Source organism: Calypte anna, chromosome 5, assembly GCF_003957555.1.
Source record: "Calypte anna isolate BGI_N300 chromosome 5, bCalAnn1_v1.p, whole genome shotgun sequence".
NCBI lineage: Eukaryota > Metazoa > Chordata > Aves > Apodiformes > Trochilidae > Calypte > Calypte anna.
Genome location: NC_044250.1, coordinates 10,311,850 through 10,332,669, shown reverse-complemented (window position 1 = coordinate 10,332,669; position 20,820 = coordinate 10,311,850). Strand labels below are relative to the sequence as shown.

Here is a 20,820-nt window from a genome sequence, read left to right as displayed (position 1 = left end):
AACAAAACCTCCCCAAAGCTGAGTATGTTGATGAAGTACTTCAGCCTGGCGTCGCACTGCATAGCGGAGTTGATTTCTTAGCTCTGCAGTAAATGATAATGGTCCCTTCAGCAGTTCCAGCCCTCCTTCCCGAGACATCGTCCCGCTGAGTCACAGCAGCCCTTATACCAAGTTCTTGTAGCCAAGAACCGGGGACATTTCTCTCTGGGACGCCAGGCCCGTTCTCCGGCTTCGCTGTTCACTTTATCAAGACCAAAACACACACACACCCCAAAAAATAAAGCCCCCAAAGCCCCCCCCAGAAAGCAAGAAACCCACAAATCGCGTAGGAACCGAGACCCCTTTCCTACACTCCTGCAGGACGCAGCCGTTTCCAGCGCCCATTCCCAACGCTCCTCATCTCCCTGCCCGAGCGGGGCACCCCGTGAGCGCGGTACAGCCCAGAGACTGACCCGGAACGCCTCGATTACCGCCCGCCGCCATCCCCCCCCTCGGTCCGTCACCGACCTCCCGCCCCGCCCCAGCCTGACGCGCAGGGGCGGAACCGCCGCGGGCCCACGAGGGTCGGGGTGGGGCCGGGTCAGGAGGAAGCGGCGTGGCGGCGGCGTGGGGCGATGGGACCGGCGGCGGGTCGGGGTGCGGTGGCGGGGAGCGGTGCCTGCCTCTTCCTGCTATTGCTGCTGCTGCTGCTGCTGGCGCTGGTGGTGCGGCAGCTCCTGAAGCAGCGGCGGCCGCCTGGTTTCCCGCCCGGCCCCGCGGGGCTGCCCCTCATCGGCAACATCCACGCTTTGGGCGCGGAGCACCCGCACGTCTACATGCGGCGGCAGAGCCAGATCCACGGGCAGGTACCGCCGCTCCGGGGGCCTCTGCCGCCTCTTCGGGGCCTCCCCGGAACGGGAGCGGGGCGGGTTGGGGCGGGGCAAGCAGCGCTGCCGCTGGCAGAGCCCCGGAAAAAGGCAGCCGGGAGGGCTCTCCCTGCACCGGCGTTCCCGGGGCTGCCGAGGAGTCCGGACTCGCACCGGCAGCGCGGTGCGTCCGACCGGGAGAGCCGCCCGGACTCGGCCCGGAGCGGCGGTAGGTGGCCTCCCCTGTCGGGAAACGAGTGGCTGCCCTGAGGAGGATGCAGCGGCATCGAGGACGGAGCTCCTCTATCCCCCCCCCCCCCCCCCCGGCTAACGGGATCAGAGGGAAGGGCCCAGGACCCGATCGGTAGCGGAATCCGAAGCTCAAGGCTCCAGTGCTGAAGAGTTTTTGGCAAAACTGGTGCTCCGGTCACAGCCCTTCTCGTGGGAACGGAGACGGACCAGATTCTCGACGCCCTGATTACCGGAGCTCCCTCCCCAGGGCGGGGGCGACGGGGAGGAGCTGCCCGTCTGGCGTTTGCTTTGCTTTTCTTTCTTTGGCACAATACTCAAATTGGCGTCAGACAGGCCCTTAGATAATGCAGCATTTACACCGAAAATACATTGCTTCAAAGTACCACCAGCTACCATAACTATGGAGGAATGGAATACATATATATATATACACACACACATACACTTCATTTTTTTCCATACTTTTCTATAGATCAGGTGTTTCTTTTCATTGACTAGTTTCAAGCAATGGATCTATTTTTACAAGCTTCATAAAAATGAAACAGATCTAGCAGGGAAAGGCAGGCAGGTGTAAGCATTTGTAGGTGTGTACATGTACACATACATAAAACACACAAAGGTTTTGGTAGCAGCTGCCCAGTCAGCATGTACATCCTGGCCAGCCATTCCGTGTGCATGTATGTCCCCAAAAGACTCTTAACACCTGTGATATTTTGCTCAACAGTATTACCCATAGAATACTGTGGAGGACTGCACTTTGTGTCAGCAGACAATGATTTGTCTGGAAAATCATGTCATAGGATCATTCATGTTGGAAATGACCTGTGAAAGCATCCAGGCCAACCTTTAATCTAACTCTCGTAATCTAGTTCTACCAGCCCACTGCTAATCCCTGTCCTTAAGCACTGTATCCATGTGATTTTTAAACACATTCAGGGATGCTGATTCAACCACCTACCTGGGAAGCCCACTCCAGTGTTTAATAACCCTTTCTGTAACAATTTTTTTACTAACATCCATCCTAAACCTGCCCTGGCATAACTTGAAGCCATTTCCTCTTGTCCTATTGTGAGTAAATAGTGAGAAGATCCCAACCCCATCTCATGCTACAGCCTCCTCTCAAGGCTCAACTTGAAGTTGGCCAGAGATGTCAAAACCCACAAGAAATAGGAAGCAATACAAAATAAGCTTTCTACTTGCTAGGAATGCTGCATGTAGTTCTAGTCCTTTGCTGTCCTTCCTGTGGCATTTGAGGGAACTTGAAGAAAGCAGATCAGGATTTAGGAGGCTCTGAAAAAACACAATGAAAGGAAATTTGTTTCAAAATTATGTATGACATAAGAAAAAGGATAAATAGGCTACGACCAGAGCATATAAAACTCAAAAATGGTTTGCAGAGATACATCAGGAGAGTTTTGTTGTCACATGAAAAAGAAGAGCCATTATAGCAGTGAAAATATTGTTTACTAAAACAAAATTGTCATGGAATCATTTAGGTTGGAAAAGACCCTTGAGATCATTGTGTCCAAATTAAGTCACTCCACCACTAAACCATGGCCCTAAGCACCCCCCCACATCTTTAAAGTATCTTCAGGGATGGTGACTCAACCACTTCCTGAGCACCCTGTTGTAATTAGATGTATTATTCCATAATTTGGAGGTCAACACTCTGGGATGAAGGAAAAACTAGAGATTTTTGTAGCTAAAAGTAGAAATTTGTGACGTTAAGAAAAAGTATGGAAAGAAATAAAGTGTTTTGATCTTCAGCCGTGGTTTTACTTTTTGAAACTTAGGTTCTAAGATTTTAGTTTTGTTTCACAAAACAAAGAGAAACAGGAAATGGCACATTTCCAGCTGGCCTATGCTACTATTAGTTGGTTCTACTCATGGCTATCACTTCTATCATCTGATCACTCTTTGGGAGCCTGTGCAAAGTAAGCTGGTGTCCAGTTTCAGAGATAGATAGGGGTGCAGTTTGGTTGCTTTCACAACTCACATCCACCACCTCCATGTCAGCCATCACTGCTGGAAGGCTTAATAACATGGTCTTGAAGGTTCAGTCGTAGTGCCCTTACCCAACTGAAGTTATTGGGATTTACATTTAGTAAGGCAGGGAGGAAGAGCAGATCTGGTAGTAAAACTTTACTCCCTCCTGTGGAAAATCCCAGCAAATGAGGAAAGTAGTACTGTATTTCTAGTTCTTATATAAAAATCATACCTTTTATCTAATAATATCTACTTATATGCTTATAAGTAGTAATATCTACTAATGTTAAGGGACAATACACTTTTTCTGAAAAATATGCATTTGGTACCAAGTTCACATTTTAAAAATTATTATATGAAAGTATCCCCAGGCCTTCCTTTGGAGAGCTGGTCACCTGAGGTGCACAGCAAAGCAGAGAATGTAGTATGGCCCAGTTTATCTTCTGACAGAGCATTTTAGCTCACAGCAGGCTCTACTGTGTCATGCCACAGTTTTATTACCTCTGGTTACCTGTATGCCCTACTGAAGTTTATTGAAGTCTGTATTTTGCATTGGTATTTAGTGTGTTTTCACTTTGTCATTACCTGTTTGTACTTGTTTTGATTACTTAAGGTTTGGTTGTGATAGCATTTTACAATTTTTGATTCTCTCCCCCCCAAAGATCTTCAGCCTTGATCTTGGAGGTATATCTGCTATTGTACTGAATGGCTATGATGCAGTAAAAGAATGCCTTGTTCATCAAAGTGAAATTTTTGCAGATAGACCATCTCTTCCTTTATTTAAGAAGCTAACAAACATGGGAGGTAAGTGCTAAAGTCTTTTGTATATATTTTTGTCCAATAGATGGGTTTGTCGTCCCCCAAACATTTGCTTTAGGCATTTTCTCTTCCTCTTCATCTCCTTTCATAAAATACATGATGCTTCTTTAAATATCTTATTTGAAAAGGATTGTCACTCTTGGACTATGTTCCACAGCAAGATTTGTACAATATTGTGACTTGTTTTTTGTCTTGTTAAATATTCTATCTTATGGGTAAAAGAAAGTGCTGCATAAAATACCGTGTCAAAATATTTTTTCAGGCTTACTGAACAGTAAATATGGCAGAGGATGGACAGAACATCGAAAATTAGCTGTAAATTCCTTTCGAATTTTTGGATATGGCCAAAGGTCCTTTGAACACAAAATTTCAGAAGAATCTATGTTTTTTCTTGATGCCATTGATTCATACAAAGGCAGACCATTTGATCTTAAGCACTTGATAACAAATGCTGTTTCAAACATTACTAATTTGATTATTTTTGGAGAACGTTTTACATACGAAGACACTGAGTTTCAGCACATGATTGAGATTTTTAGTGAAAATATTGAATTAGCTGCTAGTGCTTCTGTATTTTTATATAATGCTTTTCCTTGGCTTGGTATCTTGCCATTTGGGAAACACAAGCAGCTGTTCAAAAATGCAGCTGAAGTCTATGACTTTCTTCATGAGCTCATTGAACGTGTCTCTGAAAATAGGAAGCCTCAGTCGCCTCGACATTTTGTAGATGCATATTTAGATGAGATGGATTGCAATGAAAATGATCCAGAATCTACATATTCAAGAGAAAACCTAATTTTCTCTGTTGGAGAACTCATCATAGCTGGGACAGAAACCACAACAAATGTTTTAAGATGGGCAGTGCTATTCATGGCTCTTTATCCAAACATTCAAGGTAAGAGCTTGAACATTTTGAGCAGCTGATACCTTTTCCTATAGCAAATTGAAAATGCTTTTCCAAAGTGATGCAGTGATCCATAGTCATAGCCAAAAAGGAGGATTTGTATATATTATCCTACTGTATCATTTATCAAATATACTATGGTCAAATGTGAAAAGCTTATTTTATATGCAGATGAAGAGGATATCAAAAGACAACTATGATATAATTTTAGCATATTATTTTGTGAATACATTTTAATGAAGCTTTAATATTTTTAAGAATGTATTTTGAGTATATTTAAGTTTAGTATTGTGATGTGTAATACTGCTTGGCAGGTGTAGCTAATAAAAAAATTAAATAAAACACAATTTTACTGAATTACTTTTGGAATTAAGATTACTGGTATATATTCTTTCCTGGTAGCAGGGGAAAGAATATAGAGTATTAATTTAAAAGCTTACAAGCCACTATATTTCGTACAAGATATTTCATGTTTCACTATCATTTTAAAAGCATGTGGGTTTAGATAAATTAATTTTTTTAGCTTAAATTAAAAAATTAAGGATGGTACACAATAAACAGCAGCTTTCATTTCTCTTCCCCTAACAGGGCAAGTTCAAAAAGAAATTGATTTAATCATCGGCCCAAATAAAATGCCTGCCTTAGAAGAGAAATGCAAAATGCCATACACTGAGGCTGTTCTGCATGAGGTTCTAAGATTCTGCAATATAGTTCCATTAGGTATTTTTCATGCAACTTCCAAAGATACAGTTGTGCGTGGTTACTCTGTTCCTGAAGGCACCACAGTCATTACAAATCTCTACTCTGTTCATTTTGATGAAAAATACTGGAGCAATCCAGAAGTGTTTTTTCCTGAGAGATTTTTGGACAGCAATGGGCAGTTTGTCAAGAAAGATGCATTTATTCCTTTTTCACTAGGTAAGAGTGATTCCTTCCACTGTTCCTTTTCATAAATCTAGATATGTATAATATATAAGTGATGGTAATAAATCTCAAATGGACAGAATGATATACCCACAATTCTGATGAAACATCTATTTTAAAGATATTCAATAGAAGGCCGTCTGGACATAACACATTTAGCATAATACCTTTTATATAGATGAGCTCATTATTATGTGTAATTAACAAAAAAGACAGCACTATATCTTTTTATCTGAGGAGTCTATACATTTTATACCACTGCAGTACATGTGTTATTCATTTCACAATTAATAGTCATTTGCTGCTAAAGTCATTACACAGCCAGCTTTCAAATTTCAGCACTTAGATCAGCATCAGAAACTGCAGATTTTACTCAGAACTACCTTAGGGGTCAGCATGTAGCACTGCATTTATTCCTGAGGAAATATTCTGGCAGTCCTGGGTCATTATGGATTTGTCTTTTGATGCCTGTAAGAGTGAAAAATTTACTTACATATGATTATCAACCTAAAAATTAGGTGTTCTGTGTAAGCCTGCCAGGGCTATATCTGCAGTCCATAGAGAAACAGCCAATAAAGGCTCCATAGTTCTTCATTGCCTATTCTGTTACACTTCTTTTTGCCTGTTTGACCCTTACCAGGGCCAGATACTGTTATCCATTCATCTGTCTTCCACAGTCCCATATACACCCTGTAACTAATCATAGGAGGAGTGAGAACCAATATTTAAAGGCATTATCCAGATTTGTTTCGTACCTGTCTACTTATCAAGTTATAATAATTCCCAGGAAGTAATGACTGGCAGTAGATGTAAATGAGAAAATAGTATGGGACAAAGGCTGAAGATCACAGTATCATTTTATAAAAAACATTTTCTGTCTGGACTGGCACTTCAAGACAATATAAAGTAGCTAAAAGTTCATCTAAATAAGTTCAACAGAATTATTTACAATGACACTTATGTAGTAAGAGGAACAAATTCTCTCAAATCTGTTTCTTGCTGATTTCATACAAGTTCATACAGCACCTTTTAGAAAACAGAAATGAGCATTTTTTTCTCGTTATAAGAGTGAAATGTTAATTAAACATATTTTAAATCTTTTCAAAACATCTTTTCAATCCAGGGAGAAGACATTGTCTTGGAGAACAACTAGCTCGAATGGAAATGTTTCTGTTTTTCACTTCATTACTACAACGATTTCACCTCTGTTATCCTCACGGGGTGATTCCAGATCTCAAACCAAGATTAGGGATGACCTTACAGCCACAGCCATACCTCATCTGTGCAGAACGACGGTAAATGGAAGGGATTAGGTTGTCAGGTGGAGCACTAAACTCCCAAGCTGCAGATGAGGATCCACTTTGCCTTCTATTTCTAAATGTGCTCATGTCAGAAGAACAAAAATTTAAAGGACTTCCAGAAAATTGTGGCTATTTGTGAACAAGTAAATAGATTCCTTTTATTTAGTTTCCACAAAAAAAAACCCCGTATCTCCTACTGAGAACATGAAACACATCCTGTGTTTAAAGTTGATGTTTTCACTCCAGAAGTCAGTTTTGGATCTAACGTCTGATTGAGCTTTTGAATGTTTAATTACTTAGCCAGGCATTTTACTTTGAGAGGATATTTTTATAAGCAGGGAAAATATTGGTCAAAATGTTTACACTCTGATTCATTATTCCAGCTATGCTGTTCTTTATAATTCTCCATTAAATTTATATAGCTAATTTTTTTTAATTGTGTAACTCAGAATAAAGTATTTTTTTCCTTTACAAACAAATTGTCTATCTTAGCATTTTCATTAAGCCTTCCTTCTCCTTGCCCTCTTTTCCCAGTTGGTCATAATTTTCTAGTGAATCAGGTAACTGTGTGAATTCACTTTTAAGATCATTTTGTGGCTTCCTTCTCATTTAGTAACACAGGCAAAGTGTTCAGTTATGGTGATATTCCTGAGAATTACAGCAATCTCTTTTGCTGGTTCATTGTGTTTCCAGACACACGTCCTCCACTGCCTCCAAACACGCAGCATAATGTAATGATTAAGTCTGGAAAAAACAGCATTTGTGTTACCAGAGTCACATGCAACTATACTACAAGTCAAGCAAATAAGCTGAGTCTGACCAGAGAAGAGACCTTTTTTGGAAGGGGGAGTGGAATAGGGTGGGGAGATTCATAGAATACAGATTTTAAATGGATTTTAAGCACAAGGCATAACAGCTATTCTTGACTTCTGCCAGCTTCATTTTTTATTCTTGACAGTTATTGCTTTATAGTTATTGGTAGATAAAGATTTATGTGTGCAGGCCCCCCAGGACAGCCTAACTCTCTATAGTTATGTTCAGTCCATGGAGAATGAACATAGAAGTGGTGAGTAGTGGTGGGAGAAGTGGTGAGTAGTGGTGGGAGAAGTGGTGCCTCAGAACAAGGTTCAGAAAAAAAAACCCACACACTGAGCAAGTGGCTATCTAAGGACAACTGAATAAAAAAAAACCCCACACACTGAGCAAGTGGCTATTTAAAGACAACTGAATATTAGACCTTGCTCTTTATACAGCTTATGCTTTAACTTGGAGCTGCAGGAAAGTTCAAAGGCAGAAATTGCTGGTTTTCTGCTGACCTAATGTTTTCAGCTTATACTGAGCGAAAATACTTCCTTTCTTTTGAAATAGCAAATATGAAAGATCAAATGGAGCCAATACCTGTCCACTTATACAGTAGCCTACTGAGTGCCTCCTGATGCAGTAGGTCCAGATTAAATTACTTTGTCTGAGCGTAGTCAAAGCCATATGTCACACAGAGAGCTCCAGCTCCTGGTGCTCTGAAGAGGGAGGACACTTGACACCTCCTGTTGAGTAACTGCATTTCTGTAGAGAGGATTTAAGATTCAAAAAGGAGAGTAAGGAGATAAGCCTGATTTCTGTGCACTGGGCACACCACGAAAGCTGTGAATAAGCCACTCCTGAGCTACTGGTTTATGAATCAAGACTGAGGCTTTTATGGATATCTGCATAAGTAGGGGTTGGGTGGTTCTGGAATCCTTAAGTAAATATTCTCGAATCTACCAATTTTAAGTGCCCTCAGTATGAAGCAATTCTGAACAGAAGCATTCAGTGCTATAATTCTGAACTTATGGTAATTCTTCCCATACCCACCCCATGCTCAGATCAGACAAAGTTTTGTCAGTATCAAGGCTTGCCTTCTGGGTTGTAAGAACATCTAGCACATCCTTTGGCTAAAATCCTAACTGAAGTGGAAGAAGAGATAAAACAATCAAAAGCCAGTTCTTGCAGGGTCTGTGCTCAAAATGCAGCATGACAACTCCCTTTTGCTGAGATACTTTGTGATCTAACTCCTGGCTAGTCTAATCCATTTAATGAGAACCATATTGATTATATGTCATTCTGGTTTCTAAATCAAAACTCCTTCTAAAAGACTCAGAATATCAATCCATACCTTTACCATTATCTGCCAATTTATGGCCTCATTTAACCAAGCAAATACATTTGACAGACTATCTTTTCTATAAATCTATATATGTATTAATTATATTTTACATGTCTCATTCTGTATTAACTTTTTAATTATTTTCCATGACTTAGAGTTATCCTAATGATCCAATTTAATAATATGAAATAGTGACATCATAAGAGGTTTTTTCCAGTCCTCTGGGTTTTTTCCACTGTACTAAGACTGCTTAGTAATGAATATTAATATCTAGCCAGATGTTTAAAATTTCCTGGGAAGAGTTCTCTACAGCTGAAATATCTAGCATAACTGGCTGTTATTTAACTTTGGTTTTGGGATTAAAGGTTGATATATTAACCAGTATATTTTTCTTGTAGAATTCAAGGATGAAAAAGAGCCATTAAGTAATGTGTTGAGGTAAGATTCCTAGAATCATAGAATGGTCTGGGTTGGAAGGGACCTTAAAGGTCATCTAGTTCCAAGCCCCCTGTATGGACAGGGACACCTCCCACTAGACCAGGTCACTCAAAGCCCCATCCTAGTGGTGTCCAAGGTGAGATTTTGGGTTTAGTTTAGAGATGTAGAGGCTCTGCAGAACTACACAGATTGGACTGCAAGGGAAGAGAATTGGTGTCTGCTGTACAATGGCCATCACACTAATGCAGTTTCTCTGCATTAACCTACCCTGAACACCAGGTTTTCTTGCAAAGGCTACTTAGAGGTAGTCCAAGAGGGAGAATCGTTCTCCATTTGCAGTGCAGGCAGTGTTGATACCTCGTGTTACAATACAGCACAGGGTGAGCTGATGCACAGAGTCTTTGCGCTGTAGGAGTTTAGCATAGGCTCCACTTAGTGGCATTCACCCTTGCTCTCCAAGTGTTTCTTGCCCATAACTAGACTCAGCCAGAACCTGAGCTGAAGTCATGGATCTTGCTGCATTTTTTGTTCATGATCCCTCCTTAAGTATAATTTCCAATATAAGCTCACTATTTTATAGTTATGTTGCAGAAAGTTATAAAACTGTAATCCTGAAAATAATTCAGTTGGTTTACATTCAGTTCATACACTCACACTGCAATCTATTCGTTGCACAGAGTATGGTTTTGACCTCCTGTGGGATAGATCTTATACCAATAGAAGGAAGGTCTTTCCATCTGGCCTCTGGCCTTTTTGGATGTGCCCAAATATAAATTCAGATGTCTGTGAGCCAACAACACAGAAAACAGGCACAGGGCAAGAGGAATCTATATTGAAAAGCTGTAATTCTAAAAGAACTTAGCATTCATAGTGGGCTGTTCTTTAAACATGAACTTTAACTATGCAGCCAAAATACCTTGTGTTGATAGAATACTCAATGAGGATATAGAAGCTAATTTGTACTTGGTGCAAGCACAAGCATTCCATAAATACTGTGTCCTGTTCTGTTGTCTGTAACTGACATACTATTTTAAAAAATTGGTAATGTTCCTATAAAGCTGCAAAAATTTATAAGAGTACATTGATGTTATATATGCTGGACTGGTACTGATTTATGAGCTGACCAAATAGTATCTGATCAGGGCAGCACCATATCCAAGCTAATACACTTCCATTTTGGAATGATTTATTGTTTCAGACTGGGTGACACACTGGCACTGTTAGAAGTTTTTTGTCAAGTTGGAGGCTCAAGCATGTCTCCAGAATATTCACCACAGAAACACTGTAGAACATGCTGGCTCGGGACACACTCAAGACATTTCATTTGCTTGATTTAGTGAACACATGATTCAGTGACTTGATTGCATTCTACAGTTATCCACACAGAAAACCAAAAGTTGATAAAAGAACTCTTCAGCAACTAGACAAGAATATAAATAGAAGTCTAGGTCAAATATGTTTAAATCAGGAAAGAGGTGAATACTTGGAACAGCTGTAGATGAAGAACCAGCTAACCAGCAGTGAGGACAGTTATTACTGAATTGCTACTGAAATTTTAAAATCAGTTCTCAGACCTCACTCCTCTTCCCTGGTTGCAATTCACACTGCCTTCAGCAGAAATGAACTACACAAGTTTACAGTATTCCCTCAACCATCACTTTATAAAAATTAACATTCTCTCTGAACTCCAAATCACTGCTAGCTATTCAAGTGAATTACACCAGTTTGAAGAGGGGATGAAAATAAGATGATGTAAGTTCTGCAACATTGCACTGAGTGAGGAAATATAGGTATTCAGGATTGAAAGGGGGAAAAAATCATAGAGGTGAAGATGCCAGATCAGAATTTATCTTTGGGTGAGATAGGTGATATGACAAAAACAAAAGATAACACAGCCAAGTACATTGGACTATTCAAAATTTGAAAGGTAAATTCACAGTGTAAGTTGGTCTGTGAATGCACAGAGAGGCATTTTCATAGCAGCCTGGTGTCTGAGGTGGTTTTTAGCATCAGGCCTTGTAATTCAAACCTACTGTCTAATTCAAGATCAAATTTAACTTCTGTTCTGGAAAAATTATGCTTTATTATGTCCTTTAATACAATACAATTTGAGTATCAGCAGATTCTTCCATTTCTAGATTACTCTTTTTGATATTTTTGAAGACTGTCAGCTACCTCATTGTCCATGTGATTAAAGTTAGGCAGAACCCACACTCACAGTGGTTATTTCTTAGGAAGACTGCCAGACTTCAGGAGACATTACGTTTGTTACATTCTTCTGAATAAGTAACATTCCAAATAGATTAAAGCCATTAAAATAATGGAGCATATCAGGAATGTGCAATCTAATCCAATAGTTTACTATTACTGCAGCAGATGGCTGGCTGCCTAAAATTTTACATGTGCTATATACCAGCCTCTAGTAATGTACCAGAAAACAGGATAAACTTATTATTTATTTTCTTATTTTCCTCAAGTGCTGACTTAGTTTTCTATGCTCTTACTAAAACTCTTAAAAGAAACTATGATTTATCAGAAGCATGAAAAAATATTACATATTAAAAAGATGAACTTTTTACATTACAGTAAATTTGTTAGGATGCTTAACCACATAAGTCCCATCACTATCATCTAGACAACAGGGCACATGCTGTCTGCCCCTCACTGAAATGAGCTAATAAAGCATGGCTCATCTGTTGTTCAAGTCCTTCACTAATACAGGTGATCTTGGTAGGGTTTCATACCAATAAGGAATGAAAATTAGTAGAATTGCTATAAACTATCTTTAAAAATTCCAGTTATTTTTGAGTAATTAAGTTCCCTTTCTCCACACATGTCCCTGTTTAAGGAGTACAAATGCCTTTTTGGTTCTCTTCAACTTGCACACTAAGCTCAGGAAAAATAACAATACCAGTGAACATGAACCACAGCAGAATTTTAAGCACCTAGTTTTTCCAGGAAAAACGGTATTTATCACCCTTCTTGTGGCTATATAGGTTAGGAAATTAATTTAATTGCCCTCTTTTGGGGACATAAAAGTTGATTTTAAAAGCCCCTTCAAGGCACCTTCAGATCTTGTTCCAAAGTATTTTTCACTGTAGAAAGACATACTATTTCTCTCTCAAATAATGTACAGTCTGTAATGTCTCAGTATAGAGGGAAATATAACATACCTTAATATCACATGTACTTCATGACAAATTGTAGATATAGTCCATAGAATATTCAATTGCTTGGTGTCATAATGAATGTCATGATTATCTGTTTGGAAGGAAACTATAAGAATAATCCATTGTTGATTGCAATGAAACAGTGTTAAGGGTTAAAATTTATCTAAGCATCCCCCTTTGCTTAAATTAATGCTTTTTGTAAGTATATGAATTACATCATCATTAAAAGCATCCAGCTTCCCACTGTCTTAAATACGCACTGTCTCAACATCTAGAAGGGACCATGTAATTTGGAAAATATTTAAAATATAATAAGCTTTAAGCAAATTGACTTTAGACAATCATATTTTAAAAAACATTTTGGCCACTGCATTTCCATTTATTCATAAGCTGACAACCAGATAGAATCTTAACTCCGGCTGAGCTTCAAACCTTGTCATTTTTTTCAAAAGAATTCTAGATCTCTCCCTCAACAAATAAAAAGACTGTTTCTGGTGGGAGATGCATTACCAGTTAAATAGTCAATAAATAAAAAAGCTTTTAGTGTTCACTGAAATAGAGATTCAGTTGATATATCCAATTCCTGTTGTTGAATGTTATTATTTGACTATTTCCTATCATTGTGTGCATTCTCTTATTGGCATTTAAACTGATCCATATGAGATCTCCACTCTAGCCCTAATATTTTAAAAAATAGGTCCAAGAAGAATCTCAGTAAGTTATGCAGTTCACTTATTTTACCCAGTAATACATTTTTCTGAAAGCTGGTTTTTAGACCTTTTTTATTTCTAAATACTTCCTAAATACAAGGCAATCTATTTCAGTGAGTTAAAGCCCTCCCAATACTTAGACCATTTGCCATGTTGAACCTAAATCTTGTTTCTTGCAACCTAAAGCTATTACTTCTTGTTCTAACCATTAGAGTGAAGAGATTCTGATTACTTTGCCCTTTGAAGCAGCCTTAGTATTTAAAACCTTACAATATCTCAAACCTCATTTTCTCTAGACTGAGAAAAACCTCCTGAATTAATTTAATGCCTTTCTTTATCTTTAAGCCATGTATTCTGTATTTCTGGTCATCCCACTGGACTGTACTGGAATTCTGCAATTTGTTTAATGGAGTGATATTTTTTCTGGGGTGTGACATCTGATATTAGAAACGCTATTTTGGTAATGCCTTATTTATGATGAATTGAACAAAATTATTACAAATCCATTGTCAAAGATAAATAGGAAGGCTTCTTCATTCACTTTTCTGACTGAGAGAAAGCTTAGTTAATATATGAGTCAGATAAATTGGCAATACCACAGAGATTAATAAATTCTAGGAGGATGAATGTCATAAGAAAGAGGGGTAAGCTAAGTCCATTTGAATGACTACAGATAGGAGCAAGTTTCCATATTGAACTGGCACAGGTGACAGTCTGCAGGCTGCTCCCCATGGATAATATCAAACTTACCTTTTGGTTTTTTTTTATTTAATACTTATAATTTAAGTTAAACATTAGTGTTTGTTTTATATGCAAGTAAAATTAAAATACTTTGATCTCATTCAAGGTGCAAAGAGTTCTGCTGATCTGGAGAGATGAGTCAGAAGTGACTCATGACCTGTTTTTTGGCAAGATATTTAGAACATGGACAAACTACAAGGTGAATGTTAGCAATGATTTGAAATGCTGTTCTCTCTCACTATTATTTAAAGAGTGTTTAATGTTACACATTTCTGTTTTTCTGGAATCTCACAGGTAAGTCAAAAGGCAGAAAGTTACTCTCTTTGCTTAAATTTCAGGGTGTAATATTCTGCCAGGTAATGCAGCTTGTGTAGTGGAATCTGTCATAGACACCAATTGCTTTCAGCTGTGATCTCTTGAAGTAATGAAATCAAAAGATGACTCATGGTGTACAGATTCCAAAAGAAACCTTCCGGTCAAACATTTCTGACTGTGTTGTGCCCTTTTTAAAGGTTATCTGCATTCTCACATGGAACAAAGTAAGTGTGAATCACTTAAATACATTAAGCATCCCTTATGCAGTATCTTGACTGCATCACACCAATAGCATTTAGAGTCAGCCAATTCCAGGACAGATGTTTCAGTACCAGTACCAAATGAAAACAGTTTTTACTTTACTGGAACAACTTTCTATAGCTAAATGCTATTATTAACAAAAGAAGCAACTGCTGGTTACTCTATTTTAAGAGTATTGTAGATAGTAGAAATGAGTCTAACCAGAGGTATTATTTCAAGTCTAAGCCAGAAATATCTTAAGAATTGACAGTAACAAATGGACAACAAAACCATAGAGACAGATGGCTCAGTTAAGAGTTATGTATCTATTAGCTCAATTCACAAGGATGTCAGGGAGGTACCTTGTGCCAGGAGGGTCACTGCCAACTAGAAACTCAAATGCACTGAAATGTTTATCTTATAGCATCTTAGTCCATAAGCTTTTTTCCTGTGTACTCTGAAATATAAGACACCATTCTTTCTCATTTAGCACAGGACAAAAGTACTGTGGCCTCATTAAATTAAGATCAGATACAGATCAGTTAACAGTGATTTCTGAGCATCTGTAGTATGATTCTATTAGCAAGCTAAAGGCTTACTTGAGAAGATATCAAAAGGAAAATTCTTTGCTGGAAAAATGAAAGTAATTCATTACCTTTTTTGCCCTAACACAGACGTGAAGAAACAAGTTGTCCAGAAACACATTTCTGAGGAAAGCTGGAGGAAAAAAAGTAAAATAAAACACTCCCTTGATCATTCCTTTTGTACCTCATTTAATCAACAGTATCTCATCCCATATTTACCATAGAAAAAACTATTTTCTTAAACTTGCATCACAACTTAAGTTATTAGAATTGTATCATTATTAGTAGCACAATTTAATTTACATTTCTGTTTTAAGATGATTTCTAATAATCCAGATGTTATAACTTACCAAAGATACCCTGTTTCCATACTTTTGAATACAGCAGACTAGCTTGAAATAATAAAAAGTGTCTCTCTTCTGAATAAGAACATGTCTTTTAAATGAGTGTGTGTGTGCCATTCCTGCTTCTCCTTTCTAATTCTTATAATCTAAATTAATTTCATCCTTTCACTCCCAGTCTGGGATTCCTGACCTCACACTCACCAGTGTGTGAAATGCTTCCAATTCTCCACCTCTCAAACCTCTTCAAATGTTTCTTGGACAAAAGGGAAGTAAAAAGGGAAGTTCTGCCCTGGAAATGTTAGTGCCACACACTAGATTACCTCAAAAGCTGTGTATACCTTTAGAAGGACCAGAAGCTCAGCCCTCAGCTGTGCCTGCCCAGGAGGAAGAGTTAAAAGTGAGCTCTTAATTTGAATCACCTGCAGATACTTGTGGATAAAATTGAATATGAGAAGTAAGGAGAAAAAATGGTTCTATGCAAGGTGCCATTTGGGTCTTGTGCAAACTTGGTTAATTTGGACCTACCTTAAGTGATTTTGCACCAGTCCTTTCATTCTGAATCTTAGACTCACCATCTAACATTGTCATAGAGGACAAACTCACCAGAAGTGGATCCAAGTAGTCCCTTTATGACTCGATCAGCACCACCATAACATGCAGAGTCTCCAGAGGCATAGAGGGATTTTGGGCCCCCTCTGAAAGACCAGGAAACTTTGTGGTCTGGTTCTGCATACATAGGAGCAAGTAATTCAACATACATTGTAGAGATTAGGAAAGGGGTTGAAGACTTTTCTTAAACCTGAGAATATTATCCATGAATGGTGTATATACTGTAGCAGCACAAACTTCAGTGTAGTTCAATTTGGCCTAATTCTTGACCAAATTAAATGTGGTTGGTGCTGCTTTAGAACATACTTTAAGTGTATTATTTTGTGTCTTTTTCTGTGTTCCTTAGCTAGCTCTTTGGTAGCTGTGAAGTGTTACCACAGATTTAAATTGGTTGTAGTTAACAGAGCAGGAGTGATATGCCTAATATGGAGATAAATTGTTGTTGCCAACAGCATTCCAATAAGCCTCCATCACAGGTTTTGAAAGATCAACATACCTTCAGTTACAGTCACATCCACTTCTGCAAACATGCCCTGAACTAAGCTTTGATGACATTTGTACATTCTTTCACCCTTGTTCCTAGAGTAAAAATGTCACATATTATGTATAAATAACAGACATTTTAAGGTGGATTTTTAATACATTCATAACTAAACGTAGCTTTAAGCAAGTTATTCTAACTTGAAAATGTCTAATTGGAAATACATGCTAGCATAATTTATTAAACACTGAGGTATGCTACTTGTTTCTAAACTTAAAAATTACTTCAGTATTTCTAGAGAGTTTAAAGGAAAACTGAGAAAAGGTTGCTGGCAGTGTTGTCACCAGATATAAATGCTGTCAACAACTTTGTACAAGAGATAATGTTGTTTCTACCTGCTTATTCTTTCTTTATATTTAGATTTAATAATCAATTTGAAAGGAAATTAAATGAAAAACTGTTAGGCAAAATAATTAACAGTGGCTTTGGACAAGCTCATTTGCATCTTTTTCAGTCAAAGCAAAAATGAAACTTAACAGTATTAAAGTGATTTATATATATATATATATACAAACAGGCTGAACATCAAATGCTGTGAATACAGCATACTGAAACAAGCATGATTTCTGTAGTCTTCAAAATATCTGTTAGGAAAATATATGAACAACAAAGGTAAAATACAAGTGAATGATTAGTAAGTGCCACCTTCAATAGTGCAACATTTATTAATGACAGAAATATCTGGTTTTAACACTGCTCATGTTACAAAAAAATGCAGTGATAGTAATAATGGCAGCAAAGAGGGATTTGGCACTGAATATATATAAAATAGCAGAAGCACTTCTCAGTGGTCATCTAAATTAATCAATAAAAAACTTAATAATGGAAAATAATTAAAAAAAAAGAATTCCTTTCAGTTATTTAAACTGGCCAATAAAAGAGCAGAATAAAAAATTGGTTTGTGTAAAATAGTGCAATACAATTTACACAAGGTTATCTTAGGAACATTATGTTTCTTCAAGTAAGGTGATATAAATGTAAACATAAATATGCTACTTGCACGTGTGTGCATTCAATTTAACTGCACAGCATATAAATGTTTAATACTAAAAGTTGTATTTTTAACAAGAGTTTTATTTGTGGCTTGCTTAAATACCTATAAGCCTAATTTATATTCTGTTTAATTTTTTGCTATTAGAGTTACAGTGGTAGTGTTCCTGAAAAACTATTCGTGTGGAATGTCTAAGCTTCTTATTTAAATACTCAACAATCTGAACTGTGATAGAGGATATTGATGTTTATCTTACTATTAGGTTTTACATGAAGTTTTCATGTTCTGCTTTCCTTATGTATATTTCAAGGCTGTCGATCAAACTTGAAGCTGATATAAGCTACATCTGTGAAGGGAAAAAAAGATGTGGGGAACATGAAATACACTAGCCAGTTGGAAACAGTATGTCTTTTTTTTAAAAAAAAAATTCTTTAATTCTCCTAAATTTTTACATACAAAGCATAAATGAAATACCATCTCATTTCCTTAAAATTTAATACCTGCAATTGGTGCAAGATAAAAATCTAAGATGTGATTGACTTGTTTTTAAACAGGAACCTGAGTAAGGGTAGGAAATGTAGCATTATAATGAAAAGAATAAAATTCCTTCATAATTGAAGTAGCTGAACAGTTTTTTAATGTTCTACCACAAAACAGCAAGGCAACAGATGATAATGGCCTTGTACTCAATTATTTATCATGAACACCCACTGCAAACCTGAATATTTTCTGCAAAAATAAAACATCAGATTATGCATAATAATAAAAAATAGATGCACCTGGATTTTTTTTTCTTTTTAAACCACAAATATTAGAATTCAGCATTTATGTCACAGTCCTTGAATAGTTGCTCTGAGATGACTACATTAAGCACACTACTGCACTAAGTAGACACCCCACGACAGGCTTGCACTGCAACAGTAACAGAGTTTTCATAGAGGCACAGACTTTTTCGTATTCATGTTCAAAACCAACATGAAACAAATCAAGACAATATTAGGATTCACTCCACATTTCCTTGTTAGCAAAAGTTCTTGCCACTTTGGTAACTGAAGTCACTGGATGTTTTTAAAAATTGCAGGTACCTCAAAGAAAATAAGAGTTCCATATTCAGCAAGGCAGCATTATGTCAGGATAGTTTATACCAACTAAGGCATAAAGAACTTTGCATCAGGGTATATAATATTCAGTCTTTGAAACAAGTTTCATATTCTGTGTGGCGAAAGTGCATAGGAGTGGGATTCTACTAGAGCAGGAAGAATCCTCTCACAGTATTAAGGCCTTTCAATTTTACGTGAACTGTGTCAGGCTAAAGTCAGCACAGTGAAAAATAAAATAGGCTATCATCACACTGGACACCACTGCAGTTTTCTTAGCATGTCTTCTCTTCTCCTAGTTGTCGCTCATCTTCTTCATCAGCTTCCTCAATAACCTGAATTTCATCTGCTTGAGGTAAAGAGGAGATCTCAGTCAGCAGTTTAGCTCCTTCAGCTTTATTTTTTTCTTCCTCTTCAATTACTTTCTTCCATATTTTGTGATTTTCACTGAGATGGTGTATTAGCTGGCAAAATATTCGTCTGCCTTTTTTTCTCTGAGCTTCTGTAAAATTATAAGCAGATCTGATTGAGATTCAAAGTAATGCTATTTTACACACACAAATCCTATGACACAGTGTAAGATGTAAGTTTAGCAAAACCATGAATGCTTATTCAGAATATTTGAATAGTGACATGACAAAGGATATAAGCTAGTTTTTATCTCAAATTGCAAGTCAACTGGTATTAATTTTTTTATTGGAAGAATAAAATCTATGAAGCAGCATAATTGCAAATTCTACAGTATTTGTACTCTGCAATCTCAGCCATTGTTGTTGTGCTTGAATCTATTAAACGACAGCCACATGTGCCAACTGAAATACAGACACTTACTTAAAATGAGATTGTTTTCCATTTCTTCATCATCACTTTCTAACTGTGTTTCATCATCATCTTCAGAACTTTCTGCATCTTCCTCTTCATCAACCCATTGTCCTGGAAGCAACCCAGCTGCATTATAAGAATTACAAAGAGGCCCAACGATGTGAGTGATGAAAGACTCTTGCAATTTTGCAAGCTGTGGAGAAGAACGATCCATGAAGGGGCTTATAGGTAATCCAAGACTTGCTTCCTCATCACCCTGAAGAAGAAATGGAAAAAATGATCAGAATTTCTTTCAAAATTAGCTTTACATTTTATGCTAAAAATCACTTTTAAGGAACCATATAAACATCATGTGAACTGTATTTTTTACTCAAGGCACAACAGTAAAGACTGAGCAAGTGAAAATGCAATTAGATTAATTTAAAATAAAGAACTTTTGGCTCAGACTTGTATAGCCTCCCTTCAGCTCTGATACAAGTTACCCTTGTGAATGGATGGAGACCTAGTTCTACTGGGGCTCCTATTCCTCTGACTTTACAGGACAGCTGCAGAGATTTTACTTCAATTGCTGAGCTGATGAACAGAGAAAATGGGAAAGTGATCAGCTAGAGTAAGCATTCTGGTTAATGGCTTCCCCAAAATGTTATAGAATTAAATGATCATCCACAATAAAGTGATTTGGCACTGGTTCTTTTTTCCCTATTTTATAAACCAGAGAAGAAAAATGGAGCAGTTGCTCATACAGAAGTCTGAGCTACATCACCTAGCACTTCTGTGGACCTAATTCTTTTATTAAGAAGTTTTTCCTAAAGAAAAACTTAGGACACCAAGGGCTTACAGCAAGTGTAAGCACTTCAGATTGCTATTGATATTGCTTAAATCTCTCAAGAGATTTGATTTACTTTTATATTCCTAGTTTAAAAAATTTTTTTTTCTATCTTCCTCATAAATAAGTAAGTCCTCAGAAAGTTGAATACAGAAAAAAAAAAATCAGAAATGCAGAATATATTTGAGGGGTGTCTTAAAGAAGTTGCAAATGCAAAA

At 37.6% G+C, this 20,820-nt stretch overlaps 2 protein-coding genes across 3 annotated transcripts in view; one reads left to right on the top strand and one right to left on the bottom strand.

The window, feature by feature from the left end:
• The first annotated feature begins 614 nt into the window (after positions 1-614).
• LOC103538446 (vitamin D 25-hydroxylase) lies at positions 615-7,496 on the top strand. Its single transcript, XM_030451537.1, has 5 exons — positions 615-845; positions 3,746-3,887; positions 4,165-4,797; positions 5,395-5,724; positions 6,854-7,496. The coding sequence occupies exons 1-5, from the start codon at positions 615-617 to the stop codon at positions 7,027-7,029; spliced, it is 1,512 nt and encodes a 503-aa protein (XP_030307397.1). The 3' UTR covers positions 7,030-7,496.
• Positions 7,497-18,264: 10,768 nt separating this feature from the next.
• The window catches only part of PDE3B (phosphodiesterase 3B), a 60,869-nt gene continuing 58,313 nt past the window's right edge, over positions 18,265-20,820 (bottom strand). Inside the window, exons 15-16 of one of the 2 annotated variants that reach the window (XM_030450983.1) lie at positions 19,786-20,032; positions 18,265-19,456 (exon numbers count right to left, since the gene is read on the bottom strand). In XM_030450983.1, the coding sequence (XP_030306843.1) occupies positions 19,230-19,456; positions 19,786-20,032 (474 nt within the window). In that variant the 3' untranslated portion in view covers positions 18,265-19,229. The remainder of the gene's footprint in view (positions 19,457-19,785; positions 20,033-20,820) is intronic. The other variant, XM_030450982.1, reaches the window with a different exon arrangement.

What these genes read in the sequence shown, in the direction of transcription:
- LOC103538446 (XM_030451537.1), top strand. Translation starts at nt 615, where the DNA reads ATGGGACCGGCGGCGGGTCGGGGTGCGGTGGCGGGGAGCGGTGCCTGC. An exon ending in AGAGCCAGATCCACGGGCAG is followed by an intron (nt 846 to 3,745) that starts GTACCGCCGCTC and finishes TCCCCCCCAAAG; the next exon opens with ATCTTCAGCCTTGATCTTGG. An exon ending in ATTTATTCCTTTTTCACTAG is followed by an intron (nt 5,725 to 6,853) that starts GTAAGAGTGATT and finishes TTTTCAATCCAG; the next exon opens with GGAGAAGACATTGTCTTGGA.